The following is a 20,977-nucleotide window of genomic DNA, read 5'->3' as shown; positions in this document are numbered from 1 at the left end:
CGGGAGGCGGCCGGACACGGAATGTGCGGCCGGCCATCGGCTGGCCAGGCAGCGTTTTGCTGCTTCATCCCGGGGCTTCCCTGGCTCAGCAATCCCGGCCGGTCACTCGGCTGCTGAGAGCAGCACATGATCCAGCCAAAGGCAGCATCCCCCACCCTGCGCTTCCAAGGTGAAAATTTAAGGCCAAATCTTCCTAATATTAACCATTCCAGGACTGGTGGCAGGGCTCAGCAGCAGCAGATTCTGCAGATGTTTAATTGCTTTTGTCCACAGTAGAGTTTTCCAGCTGGCATCAGAAGCAAACCACGGCCTCCCAGGAATAGGATTTGCTGCCTCACGGTGAGTGAGGGTCCTGCCAACAGAAAAAGATTGGGGGCACGAGCCTGGGAAGGGCATTGGAGGGACAGAGCTGCCCCTCCTGCCAGGAGTGGAGCTGCAATGGAAGAGCAGAGAGTGCAAATCCAGCTGCTACAGCTACACAAGGCAGTGATCTCTGCTCTCTGTGACAGTGACAGGACCTGAGGAAACGGCTGGAGCTGTGCCAACAGAGGTTTAGGTTGGAGATCAGGGAAAGGTTCTTCTCCCAGAGGGTGCTGGCACAGCCCTGAGGCTGCCAGAGCTCCAGGAGTGTTTGGACAGAGCTGCCAGGGATGCCCAGGGTGGGATTGTTGGGGGGTCTGTGCAGGGCCAGCAGTCAGACTCATGATCCTTGTGTGTCCCTTCTGACTCAGGATATGCTCTGATTCTATGATTCAGAACTTTCTCCTCTTCTTCCTTCCAGGATTCAGAGTTGATTTCCTTGCTGGATGGTCACTGCTTGCTTTGAAGGATTTCAGCTGAGAACATTCCACTTCCAACCAGCTCAGAAGTCTCTGGTCCTTCACATCTTACAGATTTGCCTCAACATCACAGCACTAAGGACCTGAAAATGCTTTAAAATCCTGTGTCAGATACCAATACCCAAAACATAAACTATCTCAGTTGTGTGGATTGGGAAACCTGGTGGAAAACCTCACCAGAGAGCCAGTCCTGTACCAGGCAGGCAAATGGTGCTGAATGTCCTGACTGCAGGGAGGAAATAATGCAAATTTTAAAAAAGCCACTGAAATCCCACTCACATTAGGCAGCCACTCATGGGCAAAGAGAAAAGGCTTTAAAATTCCGCAGGAGCCCCAAGTCATTAGTTTAGTCCGGAATTTTGCTTTCCCAGATCACAGGGAAAAAGCCCTCAGATCTCTGGGCTCAGAGGAAGCCCAAGAGAAAGGCAAGCTATGCACTGAGCAGGGCTGCAAGTCATGGGGGCTGATTATTGTTAACTTAGCATTTTATATAAGAATGTGAGAGATTCTTATCAAAGCCTGAAACAAACGCCCTGCGTGTTTCAACACCTCACTGAATCCAGCTAGGGGAAAAGAAAAAAGACCAAATGCTGGATTTTCTCTCTCTCCCTCTCTTTATTTGCATTAAAAATTTTTATACTATTTATAATCATGAATCCCTGCAATTGATAGGAAGTGGAAATGAATAGATTATATGCACACGTGCTAAAAAACATTTCAATTGCTGCTAAAGAAGGTCACAAAAATGACTACAATTTTCTTCTCAGAGTAGTCAACTAGGAGTAACTCCATTGTGGAAACTTGAGCTATATGGAAAAAGATGTTTGATCCAATTCATCTGTAAGGGAAAAAAAATAAATCTGTCCTAAGCAGCATCTGTCAGCAGAAATGACAGTGGAAATTCTTGCAAGAAGAGTAAAAGCTCATAATAAAAAACCAACAATCTAAACCATGACATTGTATGTGAGCAGGATGAAAATCCATCAGGCTACTACAGTCTCCACAAAATCCCCACGCAACCACAATGAAGATATGCTGTTAATTAAATTGAGATGGTCACATTTTGTACTGCTGGAAATCCAGCTAATTAAGTGAATTGTTCAAAACTGTTTCAGAGCTCACTGGAAAAAAATATTTATTTAAAAACTACAGTCACCTTCCATTTCTGGATTTCATCACTGTAACAGAGTACTGAAAAGCCCAAAATTTGGTTTAAAAACTGTACTGTTCAATTTTATCACATTCAAAATATGAGCAGCACAATTAGAGACACACAGACAGCTGAGTGCCCATCTCAGTGTCTGACATCACTGATCACACTGAAATCATGATTTCTGCCAGTTTCCCTTGAGGCCCTTCAGTCCCCACCTCCCAGCACAGGCCTGACACCAGTCACTCCCAGTTTTTACATTTGCAAAATAAAGCAGAAATCTCAATGGGAAAATCCCTCCCTGCCCTCCCCAGGCTGCTGTTCCTGCACCAGACACCCAAACCAGACCTGTCCACCCCTGGGATGCTGTGGTTTACACCCAGCTCAGCAGCAGGAATTGCTGCATCCCACCCAGCTGTCCCAACTGCACAGCTCCTGCCTGTGCCAGAGCCTCCCCTAAATCCCCCAGGACAGAGCCCTCCCAACCATCCTGTGTACTCACACATGCCAGCAGAACAAAACAAGCACCTAAACCCCTGCAAGATCAGGGCCTGCCATCATTCTGAATAATTCCTACTCAATTTCAAGTCAATTATTATTCCTACACGTGCATGGCTTTAATTATCTTTTTTTTTTCCCCAAAAAAAGTTTAATTTTGACCAAAAAGCAACAGCTTTAACTGGAAGTACTCACTGTAAAGGAAAACCTATTTGCTGTGACTGTAGCAGGTCATCAGGTCTGGGCCAGAGAGGTGGAATTTAATTTCTAATCTGGAGATCTCAAGCCTTTGGTATCAGATAGAGCTAAAGGGATCACAGGGAAGCTGGACAGAAAAGCAGCTTTCCAAGCAGCACAATAATAACCAAGCTTTGAACTCTCATGAGAATGCTATTTCAAAGCAAGTTCCAAATTGTCCTCTTCTTTCCTGGTGGCATTCTAACAGAAGATGATTTTTTAAGAGTGGACAGTTAATGGTTATTGAGTAAAGCAAATGCAGAAATGTCACAGAAAACACCTTGTCTCCTGTAAAACACTCCCTGTGTGGTGGAGCAGTGACAGTCCAAATCCTTTTCTCCCATTCATCATTCACAGCACCTGCTTGTTATTTATGCTGTTCTACATTAATCTAGGGCAGGTTTAAATTAATGCTCTTCTTCATCAATACCTATGGAATGAAGGTGTTTTCCTTTGCAAAGAAAAACCTTTGCAACACCAACACAAAGTGTCCCTCCTCAGCCCCTGAAACGTGGCAGGATGGACAGCAAACAGAATATGAAGTGAGAAATGGGGAGAGTGGTATTTTCAAGGTCCTCAGGAGGAAGGAGGAATTGAGAATCTGACTCCATGTTCTCAGAAGGCTCATTTATTATTTTATGTACTTATATTAAAGCAGGCTATACTAAAACTACACTAAAGAATACAGAAAGGACACTTACAGAAGGCTTAACAAGATCCTAATTAAAAACTCATGACCCTCTCCAGAGTCCTGACACAGCTGGACTGTGATTGGTCATTAAATAAAAACAATTCATATGTTGGATAAACAATTTCCAGCCACATTCCAAAGCAGCAAAACACAGGAGAGAAAAATGAGATAATATTGTTTTCCTTTTTCTCTGAGGCTTCTCAGCTTCCCAGGAGAAGAAATCCTGGCAAAGGGATTTTTCAGAATATATGACAGTGACAGGGGAGGAAAAAAAAGAAATGCAGAGTCAGACAGACCTCATGCTCTGAGGGCTCCTTCAGCCTGAGGATCAGGTGTCCCAGGGCTGGAGCAGCTTGCAAGGCTGGCTCAGCACGTTCTTCTCTGCAGCCAGGGAAGGACATTGATCGAGCTGCGCGAGGCATCGCGGGAACAGCGTGTGTCAGGCTGTGACAAACTTCTAAGGAAATGTGCAGCAAACACCCTGCTAGCCTGTCTGGAGAGATCAAAGAGCACAGGAGCCATCCCAGCTGCTCTTGCCACCACAGAGTAGGTTAAAATGGAAGTGTTTTGTCTGAGGTTTCACAGGGGATGCATCCACCTGCCTGGAGCAATGAGTGTCACACCAAGGTCCCCAGTTTGCCATCCCTGGTGGTGACACACACCTGTGTCCCAAGGGTGGCTGGAGACTTGGAAATGTTCACAAACCCTTAGGTCTGAGGACACATCCTGTTCTCAGGTGCCCCAGGAGATCCAGAAATTCCCAATGTTGCAAACTCACTCTGCATCCCTCTGCATTTTAGTTCACACCTAAAATAAGCAAATATCCTTCTCTTCACCTATATATCTAATTTTTTTTTTTACATAGTAATAAACCTCTCCCTAGTGAACCCACAGCTGCCCACATTGTGCCTAGACTTCTAGGGTATCTAAGGGTTTCTGTCATACTGTTCATAAGGCCTGGGGCACAGAAAGGGTTAAGAACCAACTCAGATTCTCTAGGGAAAACAGAAAGGCACCAGAAAAGCCAATTCAACTGATTTTACCCAAAGGGACAAAAGAAGGGTTTTTAGCTCCTTTATAAAATGTCAGAGAGAAAAGCTTTATTTTCCCACAGGGAAAAACATACCCATTAACAAATTAGGTGAAAGCTGAGTGAGATGTAAAAGGTTTGAAATTCCTCAATGCCTTTAAACTGTCTGTCTTCACACACTTCATTTATTTTGGACAGCAGCACTGCCCATGCCAATTTGGGAGCAAAGGGAACTGTGAAAATACCTGTGGATGAATGTATTTTTCATGTTAATAAGCAAATCTTAATTGATCTGAGCAACACTATCTGGGTTTTAGAGAACAACCAACTCCCAAACTCAAGCCCATCTGGGTTCCTTGTTTTCCTCAGAGCATCACTGAGCAAACCTTCACAACTCTACCTGAGTGGAAACAGATTTCAGGGGAGCTACTCTTGTATTTATGAGTTGGGTAAATGCCCATTGAAGGGAGGCCAAAGCAATCACAGCATTTAATTATTCCTGACAAGTCACGGGGAAAAAAAAAAGAGGAAAAAAATAATACTTTTGTAATGAAGGGCACTGTGACAAGTGAGCTTCCTCCACAGCTGCAGATACCAAAAATATATAAAAATATTCCCTATAGCATCCTGGAAAGTATGGGGGAAATGAACTCATCTCCCACATCCAGAGGCTGACCAGAAAAGCCAAATGCTGTTGGAAGGAAACTGCAAAGACAGCAAGGAGGAGGGAGGAAGAGCCAAATGGAGTGATGAAGCTGTAACAAAAGGGATCTCAGGCTGGGCTCCTGCTTGGCTGGCATGAGCATGGAAATGAGATGAAGTGCAGGAGCATGAGGCAGCAGAGCTGGGCACAGACTCCTCCATCACAGCTACACCAACAGCATTCATCAGCAGAGCACGGGCGAAGGGCTGGAGCGACAGAAACAGGACGGTGTTAGCAGTTAATTATGTGTGTTAAAAGTACAGCATCATCAAGGCAGGGGGATTGGAGCTTCTGCTGACATCTGGCAGCGTTTTGGGGAAGCTCTGTTTCTCCTGAGGTCCTCGTTGATTCAGGAGCACTGATTTGCTGACGTTAATTGGAGGAAGAGGTAATGAGAACTGACTAATCACCGAGCTGCGTGCCCTGCAGACTCATTCCAGTGTCAGTCGTGCTATCTTGCTGATCACTCAGCCAAAACTCAGTTTTAGGGGGAATTCAGTGATTGGTCAGCAGCCTTCTTTGACTCCTTGTATTTGCATTTAGTTGTACAATAAGCTGCTAAGAGCTGTGGTGGTGTCACAGCTCAGCTGACACAGCAGTGAAGGCATCACAGCACATGCTCTAATTCCTGGAGAGCTTGCACTGAAGGTCTGGACATGCTAATGTCACTGCTGGTGTCTCCAATGTGACTGTGACCCCTGCAAAGTGAATTAGCAGAGCTCTGCCAGCATCACCTCTCCTTTTCTGTGCAAACACACAGGACTGCTATTACTATATTGTTTTTCCAGATAAGGCTTAAAGGATCAGTATTTAATTGCAGCAAAGAGTTCAAGGTATGAGACACAGTGTTTGCATTAGAGAGATTTGTCACAAAACTTGGAGGGAAACAGCAGCACTCAGATGATCCATCACACACTCACCTCATTTAAATGCAATTCAATTTAGCCAGACCCTTTGGCACAAAAGTGGGAAAGATGACTTAACAAAAAGCACAGAAGAATACTTCTGACCCCAGGTGTCAGCTGGATTTGTGTGTGACATTCACAGAGGAGCTGTCCAAGAAAGCCTGCAGCCATTCATTGCTAGGCTGCAATTAAGGTGGCAGCCAATGTTTAAAACCCTCCTCATCCCATTCCCCCCTTTTCTGGCCACATTTTAAATACAACACAGGATGAAAAATAAAAATAGACTGCTGTGCCCTGCCCCACATGAGAGTGGGCCAGGATGAGTGGATTTCTATGCAAACAACATAGAGAATTCCTTCCTTTAATCAGTTTGCTGCCTGACTCAGATAGGAAAATTAAATGAAGTTAACTGTAGAGTTTTCAAGTCACTATTCAGCCTTTCAGTTGAGACAGATGACTTCTACTTACAGTGCTTCTTCCTCTGGCATTCAGTGGAAAATTTGGCAATCCTCTCTGGGTCTGGTTCTCAGCACTTCTCTGACATGGGGGCAATTAGTGTCTCCATTGCACATAATAGAGCTGTAGAAGCCAGAAAAAAAATAGCTCTTTTCTAGCCAGTTTACCCCTTTCCCATCTGACAGAAGTGATTTTCTTCCCTGATCCAAAAGCCAACACATCCTGGTCTCCACCAGTGAGCACAGCAGGCGCAGCACACAAATGCTCAGAGTCCCCTAATGTTTGCAAAAAGTATCAAATTCCCCCATTTCTGCCCTTCTCAGGGAGCAAGGGAGCCCCAGTTTGAGCAGGGCAAAGAGGCAGCCCTACCTTTGTGTGACTGGGGCTGTATCACCTGATCCAGGGAGGGGCACACAGCACCAGGGGGCAAATGGGGAGTTCCAGCCCTTCCCACCACCCAGCAAACCTGGGAAATGAGACCGGAGTCTGGCTCAACTCCCAGCCATTGTAACCTCACTGCTGCCAGAGGGTTACTCCTGATTTACACAGGTAAAGTCAGACCCAGATATCAACTCTAATGGACCTGATTCTGTTCATGTTTACACCAGCACAACCTGATGATGATGATAAATAATTCACAATTAAAAGCCAAATTACTCTCTATTACTCAGTGAGTAGTCATGGCAACTTCTTTCCTTCCCCAGTAATAAATCCAGTATCTGCTGATACTGCCAGGCCCTGATCAGGTCTGGAATGGAGTATTATGGGATAAGTATGAGGGTGATGGTCACACTTGTCAGGCCAAAGGCACTCCAGCATCTCTCTCTGAGTTGCCTTTTGGGCTGCAGGCATTTCTCAAGAGCTTTTCCAGCTCCATGCAGATCCTTTGCTCCCACTGACTTGACTGCAGCTCCCCTGCTCCCCTCCCTGACTCTCTCCAGGTTCTTCCTCAGCACCTCACTCTATTTCCGTCCCTGCCATGATGGGAATCAAGGCACAGGGACCAAAATAAGGCTAAACCACACAGAAGGAACAACCTCCACAACAAGACTTGGATCCTGCTGTTGACAGAGTGCTGGCTCCTGGACTAATTACAAAGTGCTAAATTTGAAGATGTCTTGTACATAATATATTTATTTTTTTCCCCTTGGAAAATGGTCCAGCTCTCAGTTGTTCTTCTACTTGCTCCAAAGGTAGAGCTTTAATGCTGCAGGCAGAGAGGGCACCAGGAGATGGAAGCTACACCTGAGGCAAGCTCCACTCTTCTGAGACAATTACGGCTATAAAGGTTTAGCATAAAACTCAGGAGAGCAGAAAGCAGAACAGTCAGTCACAAGCTTTTAATTCTGAAACTGGCTCCTAAAAAAGATAAGATAAAGCCAACCAGATTAACCAACTTCAAAGCAAGCAGCAAGGCATTTAGGCCATGCTAGAATAGAATGCAGCTGTGCAGAGCACTAATGAATTAAACAGGTAGAGGTTCCTTAATGACTCGCTCCTTGTCCCTTCCAGGTTTTTGGAAGTCTCCTGTGATTAGTCCCATCCCCTAATGAGATTCCAGCACGCAGGTGATGCAGCAGTGCCTGCTACAGAAATGTTGAAGAGGCTGCTCGAGGTGAGCTAGCAGGAGCTCTGTGGAACAGCCTTCCCCAATTAGTTATCCAAGGAAGAGCAATATTGAATGACTCTTACAAAGGACACACAAAGCACTTATTGTCGAGCTAATCATCAACTTTCTAAGTAAAATTAACCAATTTGCTAATTAAGGTTCATGACAATTCATCATGACAGTAACTCTGCAGTGCAGTGATTCATCAGCCGGTCCCCAAAATGGGGAAGGGCTCCTCCAGCGGTCCTGCCCTCCTGCCGTGACTCACCCGGCCGGATCGGGATGGCTGCTGCTTCCAAAGGATTTTAAAAGGGGGGGAGAAAGAGAGGAAAAAAGGGATAGGTGGAACCCCAGGCAGTTTGAGAGAGAAATAATGTTTTTTAAAACTGACATGGGAAAAATAGTTCCCTTTTCTAACATTATTTTATTTGGATGATTTGAAATTAAGCAGGTAGGTCTCATGAGTTCTGAGTGGTACATTTTGCATTAACATCTGTCCTACCCATGGCAGGGGTCAGTCTCCTGCTGAAGAAGCAAGGAGCAGAGAGGGAATGAAGCCTCTGATGACTAAGAAGGGGAGACACAGAAGTTGGGAGTAGCCCAGGGATTCAGCTCACTGGAATACTGCTCTCTGGACCTCCCACCACCTGGGCCTTCACTCACTGGGGCTCCCAGCACTGCACACCCCCCTCCTGGAGCCTCCCCCAGTGCAGTTTCCCAGCCTGGAAGAGGAGGCTGTGAGCACAGAGCCCTCCTGAGGCACAGCCATACCTGCCCTCCTTTGGGCAATGCCAGAAGTCCCTTCCCTACAGCAAAGCACCCCTGAAAGCTTGAACTGCACACACAGTGTGACTCTTGGATCCTCAGATGCTGTCTCAGCTTTCTAAACACCTTCCCTTCTTCAAATGGGTAAACAATCTTTCACCCATTTAACCTGAGACACCAAACTCCATGACTCACCCAAAATCTCAACAGTTCCTTGTGCCCCTGCCGTTTGTCCTTATTCAAGGTGAGAAACAACACCAGTATCAAGAGATTTGTATTTTATGTTCCTCTCTGATGTAGCCTCACTCACTTGAACACCATTATTTGACCTTCTGTATCTCAGGTTCACAAAATGCAGACAAATCAATTCCCAGGGGCTTCAGGATGAACACATCTCCTCTCTAGGAGGTTCTGCAATAAAGCATTAATTAGCTGAGGAAATTCACAGCACTGCAGCTGCAATGCTACAGGCAGGGCCACACCAGGGCAGCCCCAGGAGCACCCCCAGCTTCCCAACTCAAGCACAGCAATAGTGTCACACTCTGGGGGAGCAGCAGCCTCCTGGCCCCCTGAGATGCCGCTGCAAAGGTAACGCTCAGCACAATCCCTGTGCTCAATTCAATGATTTCTGTGGGCAGGGCAGGCCCACAGGGCTCTCAGGGACCAGCTGGGAGGGCTGGGCTGGCACTGCAGAGCCTCCCAGCCCTCAGTGCCTCACCCTGTTGTGCCCACAAAGGCAGCTGAGACCATGGAGCTGTCTGCAAGCACCCCAATCACCTGCCAGCACTAAATAGGACATTTCAGAGTTAACCATCCTGAGCTAGCTCCACCAGCCTCCCTAATTCAAAGTACAAACTGAGTGCTCTCCGTGTTTTGCTGCCTGATTTGCCTCCATGGCAGGCTGTGTGATGTAAACCAACCTGCTTGAGGCTGGATTTTTCTGGATCTGGGAGGATTTGGCACCTTTTATTACTCACTTGTGAGTCCCAGAAATACCACAAACAAGCCCAGCAGGCTGGCTGAGGAGGGAAGGATGCTCATGTATGCTCTGCTGCTTGGATAAAGGGCATTAATTTAAGCCTTTGCACCTCTGGGGCAGTGAGAAGAGCCTGGCAGCACCTCCCAAGGACCTGCTGCATGTCTGAGCTCTGACATCTTCCAAAGGGTTTCTTCAGCTCAGCTTGCTGTTTGTAAGCAAATCTCACTGCAAAGTCCTGTCTGGCAGAGCAACAGGTGCAGTGATCACAACATCCACCAGCCCAGGCAGGTACAGGGATGTGTTCCCATCCATCCATCCATCCATCCATCCATCCATCCATCCATCCATCCATCCATCCATCCATCCATCCATCCATCCATCCATCCATCCCCACACAGCAACAGGACAGGAGAGAAGGAACAAGTCACACAGCAACTGCTGGCATCGACTCAAGTGGCACCCAAGCCAAACTGTGTCAGCAGTGTGAGCCTCCCACAGCATCCAGCAGCCATGAGCTCCTTCCTGGGAACGTGCTGCCTCACACCAGGACATGGGAAAAGGGAATGGCCCTAAATCATCACTCACAGTGGGCAGAAGTACGCTCCAGAGGGGAAATGCCTGCACAGGGAGGACAGTGAATGTAAAGAGTAAAGGCTTCTCCCTGTCCCCCCCAAAGGAGTGTTTACACAACTGAGAATAAACCAATTCATGACAATGCCTTCAGTTTGAAGTTTACACTTTTGGCTGTGGGGAGGCTCCTCTCGAAGGACCAGATGTGCCTCATTGCACTCAATGAGGCAGGTGGGAGACATTAAGGGGCACATGACACTTGTTAAAAAGCATCATCTGGGAAGGTCTAAACTACATTTACTACTGCTAACTACGAGGTCCAACTTATTTCTTTTCAACCCTGCAGAGGAAAGCAGGCTCAGAGGCACAGGTTGTTTTTAGGCTCCTGTAAAGCACACGAGAAGAGCACCCTGATTTCTCTAATTCTACAGGACGGGACAAACCCTCTCAGACAGCCGTGCAGGCAGAGCAGAGGCTCCAAGGCTGCTTGATGAGGGTGAAGCTCCCAGCTGTGATGGGCTCTGCTCCCTGACAAGCCACACGTGGTCCTGGTGCTGTTCCCTGGGGGATAAGAGCAGGACCGGAGCAGGGCTGGGGGCTTTGTGTCGGTGGCTGTGCCCATGGAGGGCGTATCGCCGCTGGAGCGGTACCTGGAGAGCTGCAGTGGGCAGGTAAGGGAGGAAAGAAAAAAAATCAAGTGAGGGGAAAAAACAAAATAAAGCTAAATAAAAACGAACTGCGTTGGCCGGGAATCGAACCCGGGTCAACTGCTTGGAAGGCAGCTATGCTCACCACTATACCACCAACGCTGCGCTGAAAGCAGCCCCACAGCTGCGCCTCAACTGGGTCATTACGGCAATCCTGCCTGGGGAGCCCGAAATTCCACAGTCCCGGGGGGTTCCTCCCTGTCCCGGGGGATTCCTGCTGTCCCAGAGCTGCCGGGAGCATGCAGGAGCTTTCTGGAGCGGGAGGTCGCTTGCCCTCCCTGCTAAGAGGGATGATGCGGCCGCGTTTAAATAAACTCTTGGGTGGGATGCTGCCTGCGAGGGTCAGCCCAGGTGTTGGCGTGGGTGGGTACTGAGAGGGCAGCAGGCTTGCATCTCCTCCTTCTGGTTACTAAATGTCTGCCAAAATCCATTATTTCGGTATTTGGAATGGTTGTTCTCTACCCACTGTAAACCACGTGGAAGTCTCATCATTCCCTTTTCTCCTCCCTTAGCCAGCCCAGTACGATGCACTCCTCAGAGGGTTGAGGAAGCATTCCAAAGAAACACTTGAATAAAAACGTTGATTTGTTTAAAGAGCCTTGTGCAAATGCTTAAATTCCTAATTTTCAACAGGAGAAGCTGCTGTAAAATAGTGTTATTCAAAGAAAAAGCAAAGTGTGTTGGTTTAGTTAGACTCACCCTGATCTCAGGTGGTTGTAGGAACAACTGGGAGTGGGCTGGACTCCACAGCTGAGTTTTCTTTGTTACTCAAGGAACAAAACTTCCTTACATCCTGTTGTAAACCTCTTTTTAGCTCAGAAAACAGGCTTAGCATGAGCTGTTTAAATCCAGAGACCATCCTGTGGCAGTGGGTAAAGCCCTCTGAATGTGCCTTCACAAAATCTATAATGTGGTAATGTATAATATAGCTTTTATAAGTGCTAGTGAGCTTTTTATGTTTCACATTTGCTGGTAGCCTTGATAATAGCAGGTGTGTGATATCACTGCAGGGAGGAAATAAAAAAAACAATCCAAGTATTTTGCTTAAGGCAGCTGGGTTTGATTTGTGTCTACCTGAGTTGCAGGGATTTCTGCAGTGGAAGTGAAAAAGGCTGTTTCCCCTCGAGCTGCCCCAAACTGAGGGATCTCAGACAGGATCTGAGAGTGAAATCTCCTCCCTGGAGCTGCTGGGAGATGGCCAAAGCTATGCAGTTGGTGGGGCCTTGGTGAAGTTAATTAACCCAGAGTCTATAGCAATAACCCTTGGCAGCCAGCCCAATGCAAACATGGTCTTGTGCCCCTCTTGCAGCCTCTGAGCATCTGTCTGACAAGAAGGAAATATTCCCCAGCACTTAACCCTGTCAGGGCTTTTCCTCAGACCTTTTAGGTGCAAAGCTGACAAGAAAGGAAAATTTGCTTTCTGTTTCTACCTGCTCTATGCAATTTACTCCACTTTTTGAAAACTTCACAACTGTGTGATACTTCCAGCCTCATGACCCACTCGTTTCTCCATCAGCTTCTTTAAGATATGTCACAAACTGGCTTTGGTTGTTTGTTTGTGGGTGGTTTTTTTACTGTTATGTTCATTCCTTGATGCCCATTAGTATGATGTGAGTAGTCTCACAGGGAGCTTTTGTATCATTTTCTCTACGTTGTGGTTCCTACAAAGCCTTCCTAATGAGCTCCTCTACAGCTAATCCTTAGTCCACGGGAATTCTTGCTGAGACTATGACTTCCTTCCCTTGCTGGTGCCTATTTAAAATAGATGTATTTTTGTGATTCCATATATTTTATTTGTAACAGTTAATTACATATTTGACCTTTTTTCTAAAGGGAAAAGGAGTATGTAGATTTATTCAACAGCACTCTGCCCCACTAGATCTTCTGTGGGACTCTGCATTTAGACGTCAGTTTTAGAAGCAGTTTTAATTGTGGGTGTTGGCAATGCTTTCCTGATTGCATCTGTATTCAGGCTACTGAGGGTTCTCTGGGAGGATTTGTCACTTTGTCAGAGTTTTCCAAGTGTCTGCAGGCAGATATACTGCAAAGTAGGAGCAGAGATGTCCCCATGTGCATGGCTGGGTTGCCAAGTGAGCTGACTAGAAGAGAGCAGCACTAGCTCAGGGCTGGGAAGCACTGATCTGGAAATCCTGCTCCTGCTGGAGGTCAGACACTTGCTGCCAACTCCAGGGCCTCAGTCTCATGCTCCATTCCCTGTTCTGATTTGTGCTTGGACTCTTCAAGTCCTTCTGGCTCTTGAATCTTTTTAAAAATGCCTGATTAAACACAAAACCTCTTGTATGGATTCTTTAGTCCAAGCTGTCACCTGCTGTGGATGTTGGCAGAAACTACCTTCAGAAAGAGCCTTATGCAGCAATGGAGAGGGAATAAATCCTCTCCTGAAACTCTTTCCTCATTGGCATGATGATGCTTTTAAAACAGCTTTTAATAAACAGTTGATTGAGAAGGACATCAGTAGGTAAGAGCTTACTTGCAGGTGTGTTGTGTGTTTGGTTCTGCTGACTGTGGTGAGGCTTTTTTTAGTGCCATCTTCTCTTCTATAGCTTCACTCAGGCTGGTGGCCTCCAGGAGCTGAGGAATTAATTGCTGCTGGTTCTGTGAGCTGCTGCCCTCTGTTGCACAAAGCAAAGCTGACACTGTCCCCTGCTAGCAGGGAGAGGAAATGGAATAATATACAGAATGGGAGATCAAGTCAGCCAGAAAATGCTGTCTGTCTTCCTTGGAAAAACTCACGAGTGTGATAATGTGGTTGTGGTGTGACAGTGGCTGTGAAGGGTGAAGTGCCACTGTTGTTACCTGCATTTTCCAATTTGTGCAATCCCAGGAGCTCTCTAGAGCGCCCATGGACTGTGGTGAAAATGCATTATACAAACTACCTGGATTTTTATACACACACAGACAAGCAAAGGACACACTTTCAACCTTAAAACTAGTCTTTGCTAAAATGTATATTGGGGGAAAATTATTGAAAATTCCTCATTGAAGGAAGATTAATCTTAATTTACTCTCCCTGTTACAGTAACTGTTTTAACACAAGACTCTTAATGGCACTTTTTCTTAATTCAAGGATGACTTCTCCACTAGTCCTCATCTGTTCACTCCTATGAGCCCTTATGATTTAGAACTTCCAATTCAAGCATCTTCCCAGTTAAGTCAGTCCAAGGAGCTTCACACAGACTTCTCCTCCGTGGACCTCAGCTTTCTCCCAGATGTCACCGAAGACAACAATGAACAAAACTTCTCTGAGGATGGTCATGAAACCCAAGAACAGCTTGATGGGTCACTACCAAGTAAGGAGGACAGTGGTGTTTTCATGGATGAGAGCAGCTTGTCACATCCAGGTGCAGCTCAGCCATCTCCTGAAGCACCTGGCGTGTGTCCTCCCCTGACTCCGATAACTCCGATCACCCCGGCAACATCTGCTTCAGAAAGTTCTGGAATAGTTCCCCAGCTGCAGTAAGTTATGTGTTATTTATGTAGCACACACACCATAGCCAGAGTTTGGCTTAAACTGCAAGGTGTTGCTCTGACTTTTTACTTGGAGAATGCAGCAAGCATGGCTTGGTCTTAAATAAGCAAAAAAACTACAGGAGTAGTTTTTTTGTAGTAGTAGTTTTTTTCTCCTCTTGAAATGGAGAGGTGGAGAAAATGAACTGACAATATCAGATAAAAATATGAAGATATTTGAGAAGGAAGATTTCCTCCAGGAAGGACAATGTGAAGGATGACAGCAGACTCCAGGGGTTTAAAGATGTCACTCTGCTTTTTCAAAAGGAGAAACAGAGCTGAGTGTGAGAACCTCTGGGCTCATTAAAAGATGCTGTCCTGTCTAGGATAGAGCAACTCTGGAATAGTTTATACCTGTAGAAAATAACCCACCCCTGCCTACCTTAGGTGCTGTAGTAACCCTAAATAGTTTCAACCCAAAGCTGTGAAAGGCTTCAAATGATGCAGTTTTTGGAAGACACACAAACTTATAATTCAGAGACTAAAAATTTCACACTTTGTTCTATCTCAAAGTGCAGTTTTGGATTGAATTACTTAAGTTTTGCCAGAAGTAGCTTAATGCTTGAGTGGGGAAGAGACAGACAGGAAATCAGTTGATGGCAATTATTAATTGGAATATGGCTTGTACTGCTGGGGGGTGCCTCTGCAGTGGCTGGATTTTGCAATGAGAGAATTCCTCCCTCATTCCTCAGGAATATTGTGTCAACTGTAAACTTGGCTTGTAAACTGGATCTGAAGAACATAGCTCTGCATGCCAGAAATGCAGAGTATAACCCAAAGGTAAATCTTGGACTCAAAGCTTTACCCTCACTTCCCCTTCCCAGTGCTAATGGATCACTGTGGTCTTAACTCTCCTGCTCCTAGGTGAGTGGGAAATAACTTCAGGGTGGGGAAAAAACCACTTAAAAAGCAAATATGTGTTGTGACAACCTTTGAAAGTGTTAATTGTTGCAAGACTGAACAGAAATACAGCTTAATTTCTGTCAGGTTTTCTTTTGGATTTGTAGAGGTTTGCTGCTGTGATCATGAGAATCAGGGAACCACGAACAACAGCCCTCATCTTCAGTTCAGGAAAAATGGTCTGCACAGGAGCAAAAAGGTATTTTTCTGGTTTTTTTCCCTTCCCTCTAAAGGTCTGGGCCTTGCAGCTATGCATATATTCTGATAGAGAATGTCTGAAAAGTCTTGCTTAAAACATCTAGAAAAGGACTAATTGTAAGAAAAGTGAAGCACTGATATTGCAAATCTTGCTTTCTTCGTGATGGCACCTTAGAAATTTCTGAACTGTGTACTTCTGTCCCTGAATTTAGATTGAGCTGAGCAGACATCAGTAGAAAAGCTGCTAAAATTCCCAGAAATTAAGGGATTATTTGCATTTCTCACTGATTTTTAAAGTGTTTAGGACATAACGTGTGTCTGTCAAGTCTCTCTTCAGTGTCTGTGTTCACCAGTCAACACATCTGCCTCTAGAGGAAATGGGAATCAGGGAAAGCAAAAGTTTATTCCTGTACTCTGAAGCTTTTTCCCCCTGAAGTTCAGCAGAGACTGCTTTGGCTTTTATATCCCAAAAAGAGTCAATTAGAATTAATTCATGCTTAAGAGACCTCTTCCCAGCCCCTACCACCACCCCAGGTAGGTGATTGTACTGGTGCCTGCAGTCTCACTCCTGGATGAGCACTGAGCTGTTTTGAGGAACTGAGAAACCTCTCAAAAGGGGAACTGCTGAGTGATGAAACATCTCCAGTGGGTTCAACCAGACCACAGGAAGGTGAATGAACAAGTGCCTTACTCCTTTTAGCTCCCTGCAGCAGTTCTGGGGATGGAGCCTTGCTATTTTGAGCAGCAGGATCTCTTATTCTGGAGGGCAGATTAGCACAGTGGTGGCTATAAACTGAATTCCATCTCAAGAGCAGAGGAAAGCACAAATAAAAGTTGTTTTTTCCCCTTTGCTTGTCCTTCAGTGAAAAGCCCCATCCCTCAAAGTGTTCCAGGCCAGGCTGGACGGGGCTTGGAGCACCCTGGAATAGTGGAAGGTGTCCCTGCCCATGGCAGGGGGTGGAACAAGATGGGCTTTAAGATCTCTTCCAGCCCCAGCCACTCTGGGATTCTGTGATTTGAGGGCTGTTTGGAGATTACAATAAAGGTTTCTTCCCTCAGTGAAGAGCAGTCACGGCTGGCAGCCAGGAAATACGCGCGGGTGGTGCAGAAGCTCGGCTTCCCTGCCAAGTTCTTGGACTTCAAGATCCAGAATATGGTGGGGAGCTGTGATGTGAGGTTCCCCATCCGCCTGGAAGGCTTGGTTCTCACCCACCAGCAGTTCAGCAGGTAGGAGGAGATCAGGTACAGCCCTGTGCACCTGGCAGCAGGGTCTGAGGCTGCTTGAGCCTGGTCTATGCCTTTGCTCTGATGCCTTGTGGAGGCTGTCCTAGAACAGAGACTGGGCACGGTTAAAGAATAAAGTAGGGATTTATTGGGAGGCCTCAATGGATGCACCTTGGGCAGCACAAGAGCCCAGCCAGGGCTACACCCAAGATGGCCACAGAATGCATGACCAGTCACAGGGTCTCTCACTTCTATAAATTCTGCTCCATTTGCATATTGGAATTAATTGTCCAATTCCAGCTCCAGCCCATCCAGCCCCACCCTGCTTGTTTTTCTCTCTCCAGCCCACGCTGTTTGTGCTCCTGGGCTGAGATTTGGATCATCTGTCCTTGGTGCCCAGCTGGAGCAGGAATTGTTTTGTCTCCCTGCTCTGTGCAGAGAGCTCACCATCCCCTAATATGAAGCCCACACCACACACTGAAGCAGCACAGAACCTGAAAAATATAAAATCTAAAACCTGAGGCATCAGCTCCATTGTGGGTTTTAATACCAAGGTATTAACTACATCTTAACTACCAGCAAAGCAAATTCTTGTCTGCAGGGATAAGGTTTCCAACCTTCAGGCATGAAGCCAAACTGCAGTTACAAAATACAGAATTGCAGGTATACTGTGTTTTTCTGGGATATTGTTTTGGTTCTGCTTTACTGTTCTTTAGCCAAGAATTGAAAGTAAAGCTGTAGCTGAGTTGAGGGCATGTTGTACCTGTGAGATCAGCTTGTTCAAAACTAGATATTGCCATCAGGAAAGGATGATTTCAGCACTGACAAAGCCAAATTTCATGTCTTTTATTAGCACTGCATAGTTTGCATTTCATTTAGGAATTAGGTATATATTAAATATTTACATTGGCTGTTATCTTGTCTTAGTTGCACAGGATGCTTCCTGATAAGGGCTCTTTGCAGACTAGGAAGGATTTACTGTGAGGGTGGAGAGGCCCTGGCACAGGGTGCCCACAGGAGCTGTGGCTGCCCCTGGATCCCTGGAAATGTTCCAGGTCAGGCTGGATGTGGCTTGGAGCAACCTGGGATAGTGGAAGCGCTACTCCCATGGCAGGAGGTGGAATGAGGTGATTTTTAAGCCAGGCCTTTCCAAGCCAGGCCATTCCATGATTTGAGGACTGTTTGAGGATTACAGTAAAGGTTCCAAGGCTATGACAAATCAGAAGTGGCTCACAAGTCTTTAAAAGTCAGCATGAAGATCCTCCACCAGCTCCAGCTGGGTTTAACAGGCTTCTCTTCAAGATGTCCAAAACCTGACCTGGCTTACTCAGGGCAGCTGGATAAAATCAGTGTGGTTAATTACCCTCTTGCTACTGTAATTAAAGAGCACTTTATTCATACAACACTGAAACAGCATTTGCATTTTACTAATCTCACCTGCTTGCTTTGAACAGCTATGAACCTGAACTATTCCCTGGCCTGGTTTATAGGATGGTCAAGCCAAGGATAGTGCTGCTTATCTTTGTGTCTGGGAAAGTTGTACTGACTGGTAAGTGCTGCCTCTCTGTGTCTCTACCCACTGCTTCACTTTCTGAGAGCATTTAAATTAAACATTAACTAAAAAGCAGTATCTTGCCACAGTAAAGCCACTCAGGGGTATTTTTAATGGCTGCTGCAGCTTTAGCTGTGTTTTCTGCAGATAACATCAGTATTGTTGCACTAGAATCTTGTATTGTTTCATATACAGAGTCTCAGATTTCCATGTTAAGTATTTTTTTTATTCAAAGCCTGATGCCACGTGCCAATGCAGAGGATGCCAACAGGATGCTGCCATGCCAGCAACTACTCAGGCACTTAAATAGGAACCTCACAATAAGCAATTTAAAATTGCTTGGACAGGAAACAAACTTCTTAAAACACTTACACTTCACTGACAACATTTAGTAGGGATTATCAGAGGAAAGGGTGGAGATCTTAGAGCTTGTTCCAGACTGTTTGGCAAAAAAATTGTGAGGCAAAAGCCTTGCTGAGTCAGTGTGCTCAGCAGATACCTGTACCTCAGATCCCAGGTGACTTTTTCAAAAAAGGTGAATTCCTGAGCTCCTGGCACATCCTTTTGATGAAGCTCATGAAAATGCTTCTATTCAGATGTACTGAAAGGTGAATAGTGCTTGTTCCCAGAAACTCTGAATGTGGTATTCATGTTCACAACACAGCTTTGGGACATGGGGAGGAAGACAAGGGCCTGCCTTAGCCAGAGATTGTCACAACCATAAATCAGGAATGAGCTCAGCCAACTGAAGGATGGGGCACTCAGGACAAAGCTCAAATGCCTCTCCCTCCAATGTCCACAATTTTCTTAGGTCCAATAAAATTATACTGGTCAGTAAAATCCTACTGGTCAGTTCCATTCCACTGATGCTTGCATTTTTTGGGGTGCACTAATTGTAATGGCCTTGCTGCACACTCAGTCCTTTGCTGTGAGTCCTGGGCCCAGCTGTAATGACAAATCTGAATTTGCTGAGATGTGAGGAGGGTTTTTCTTCCTAATCAAGAAAGTAACTTTAGTTTTGAAAGTAAAAGTTGTGGTAAGGCAGATGAATTATTCGTGTCCAAGTGAGGACATGAGTAAAGGCTTATACATTCAACTTAAGCAGGGCTTAATTCCACTTTTAGTTCACTTAAATGCAGTTTTCTTCTGGCTGATGTTTGTTGGACCAGCATGAGTAGTCTTGCTGGCAGGGAGTGTTCCTGCCTACTGCAATGCAGTTTGTGTGCAAAACTTGGTATCAAAGATTTGTTTACAGTCCCACAGAAAAGGATTTGAAATTGAAAGGTGCCCTAACACACAGCTTAAAATTAAAATTGCTTCTCAGAGCTGGAGAAGGAGAGTTCTCAAACTGGGAAACAACTCCCAGTATGAAATAAAAGCTTTTCAATTCTTGTTTCTACCTTCCACTCACCTCATGAACAGGCAGAGCTGTTAATCCTAAGCAGATAACACCATGATGGTGCTCAGTTGCTTTTTTTCCCCTTCTTCAAAGCCAATATTTTGCACCTGTCAAGAGCAGAAAATTGCTGGTTTGGTTCCACAGTCTTAGTCTTAAAGCTAAGCAAGCTAGGAATTGCTCTTTGAGGTGGCAGATAGAAATACAGTCTTTAATATTTAGGTGCTTTAAATCTCCTGGGTTTCTTCATGGTTTGTAATCTTACTGGGTTTAAATTGCATTCAGTTTAAGTTCAGCACTCTGTTAATTCATGACTTTTTTTTTTTTCTTAAATGTCCATTTAGGCGCAAAAGACCGTTCTGAAATCTATGAGGCGTTTGAGAACATCTACCCCATTTTAAGAGGTTTCAAGAAACCATCGTGACACAGCTCCCAGAACAATCCAGAATAACACCTGGGCTTGTGTTGCTGTGCATGGAGCAGAACCAAGGGCATTCCTAGACCCATTTGTGGATTATTAAGCAAATTATTCATTTCTGAATGCCACGTATGCTGATGCCTTTCTATAGCTTGTGAAATGTTCTTTTCTTTCAGATTGTCTGTAATCCACCTGAGTTCTGACAATTTCTGTCAAGTTAAAACACTTGATAAATGAATGCACTTTTAATAGAATGTGTGTTAAGGTGGCACTTAAAAACATTTTGTCACAGGAGCCATGTGTTCTCCTTCCCTATTGAACAGGTGAATCCACACTGCACTTCAAATTCTGGCTTAATCAGAATCTTCAGCTCTATGCATCCTGAATTGCTCCTGCAGTGTTGTAGGTTCATGTTTAAGCTCAACATATATTATTGTCTGTAGCATGGTTTACAAAATCCTGTATGAGTTGATTTTGGTGTTTAGAACACAAGTGCTGGAATCACTCTGATCCCACTGGCTGGATAAACTCTTGTGTGTGAGGGTGCAGGATTTTCTTTCACAGAGATGATGTTCCAGATCCTGACTGGGATATACCAAGAAATCTGTGGGTGGAGGGGTGT

The 20,977-nt window shown here is 45.5% G+C and overlaps 1 protein-coding gene across 1 annotated transcript; it reads left to right on the top strand.

The window, feature by feature from the left end:
* Positions 1-11,052: 11,052 nt before the first annotated feature.
* On the top strand, positions 11,053-20,361 carry TBPL2 (TATA-box binding protein like 2; the record flags this gene model as incomplete). The annotated part of the gene is made up of 7 exons (XM_084208639.1): positions 11,053-11,103; positions 14,222-14,616; positions 15,360-15,447; positions 15,675-15,766; positions 16,825-16,992; positions 18,444-18,538; positions 20,282-20,361. 7 exons carry the CDS (start codon positions 11,053-11,055, stop codon positions 20,359-20,361), a joined length of 969 nt encoding a protein of 322 aa, XP_084064765.1.
* Between the last annotated feature and the right edge of the window lie 616 nt (positions 20,362-20,977).

Source organism: Fringilla coelebs, assembly GCF_963513975.1.
Source record: "Fringilla coelebs genome assembly, chromosome: 6".
NCBI classification, from domain to species: domain Eukaryota; kingdom Metazoa; phylum Chordata; class Aves; order Passeriformes; family Fringillidae; genus Fringilla; species Fringilla coelebs.
Note: the sequence above shows the minus strand (reverse complement) of the source record. Positions and strands in the feature narration are given on the sequence as shown.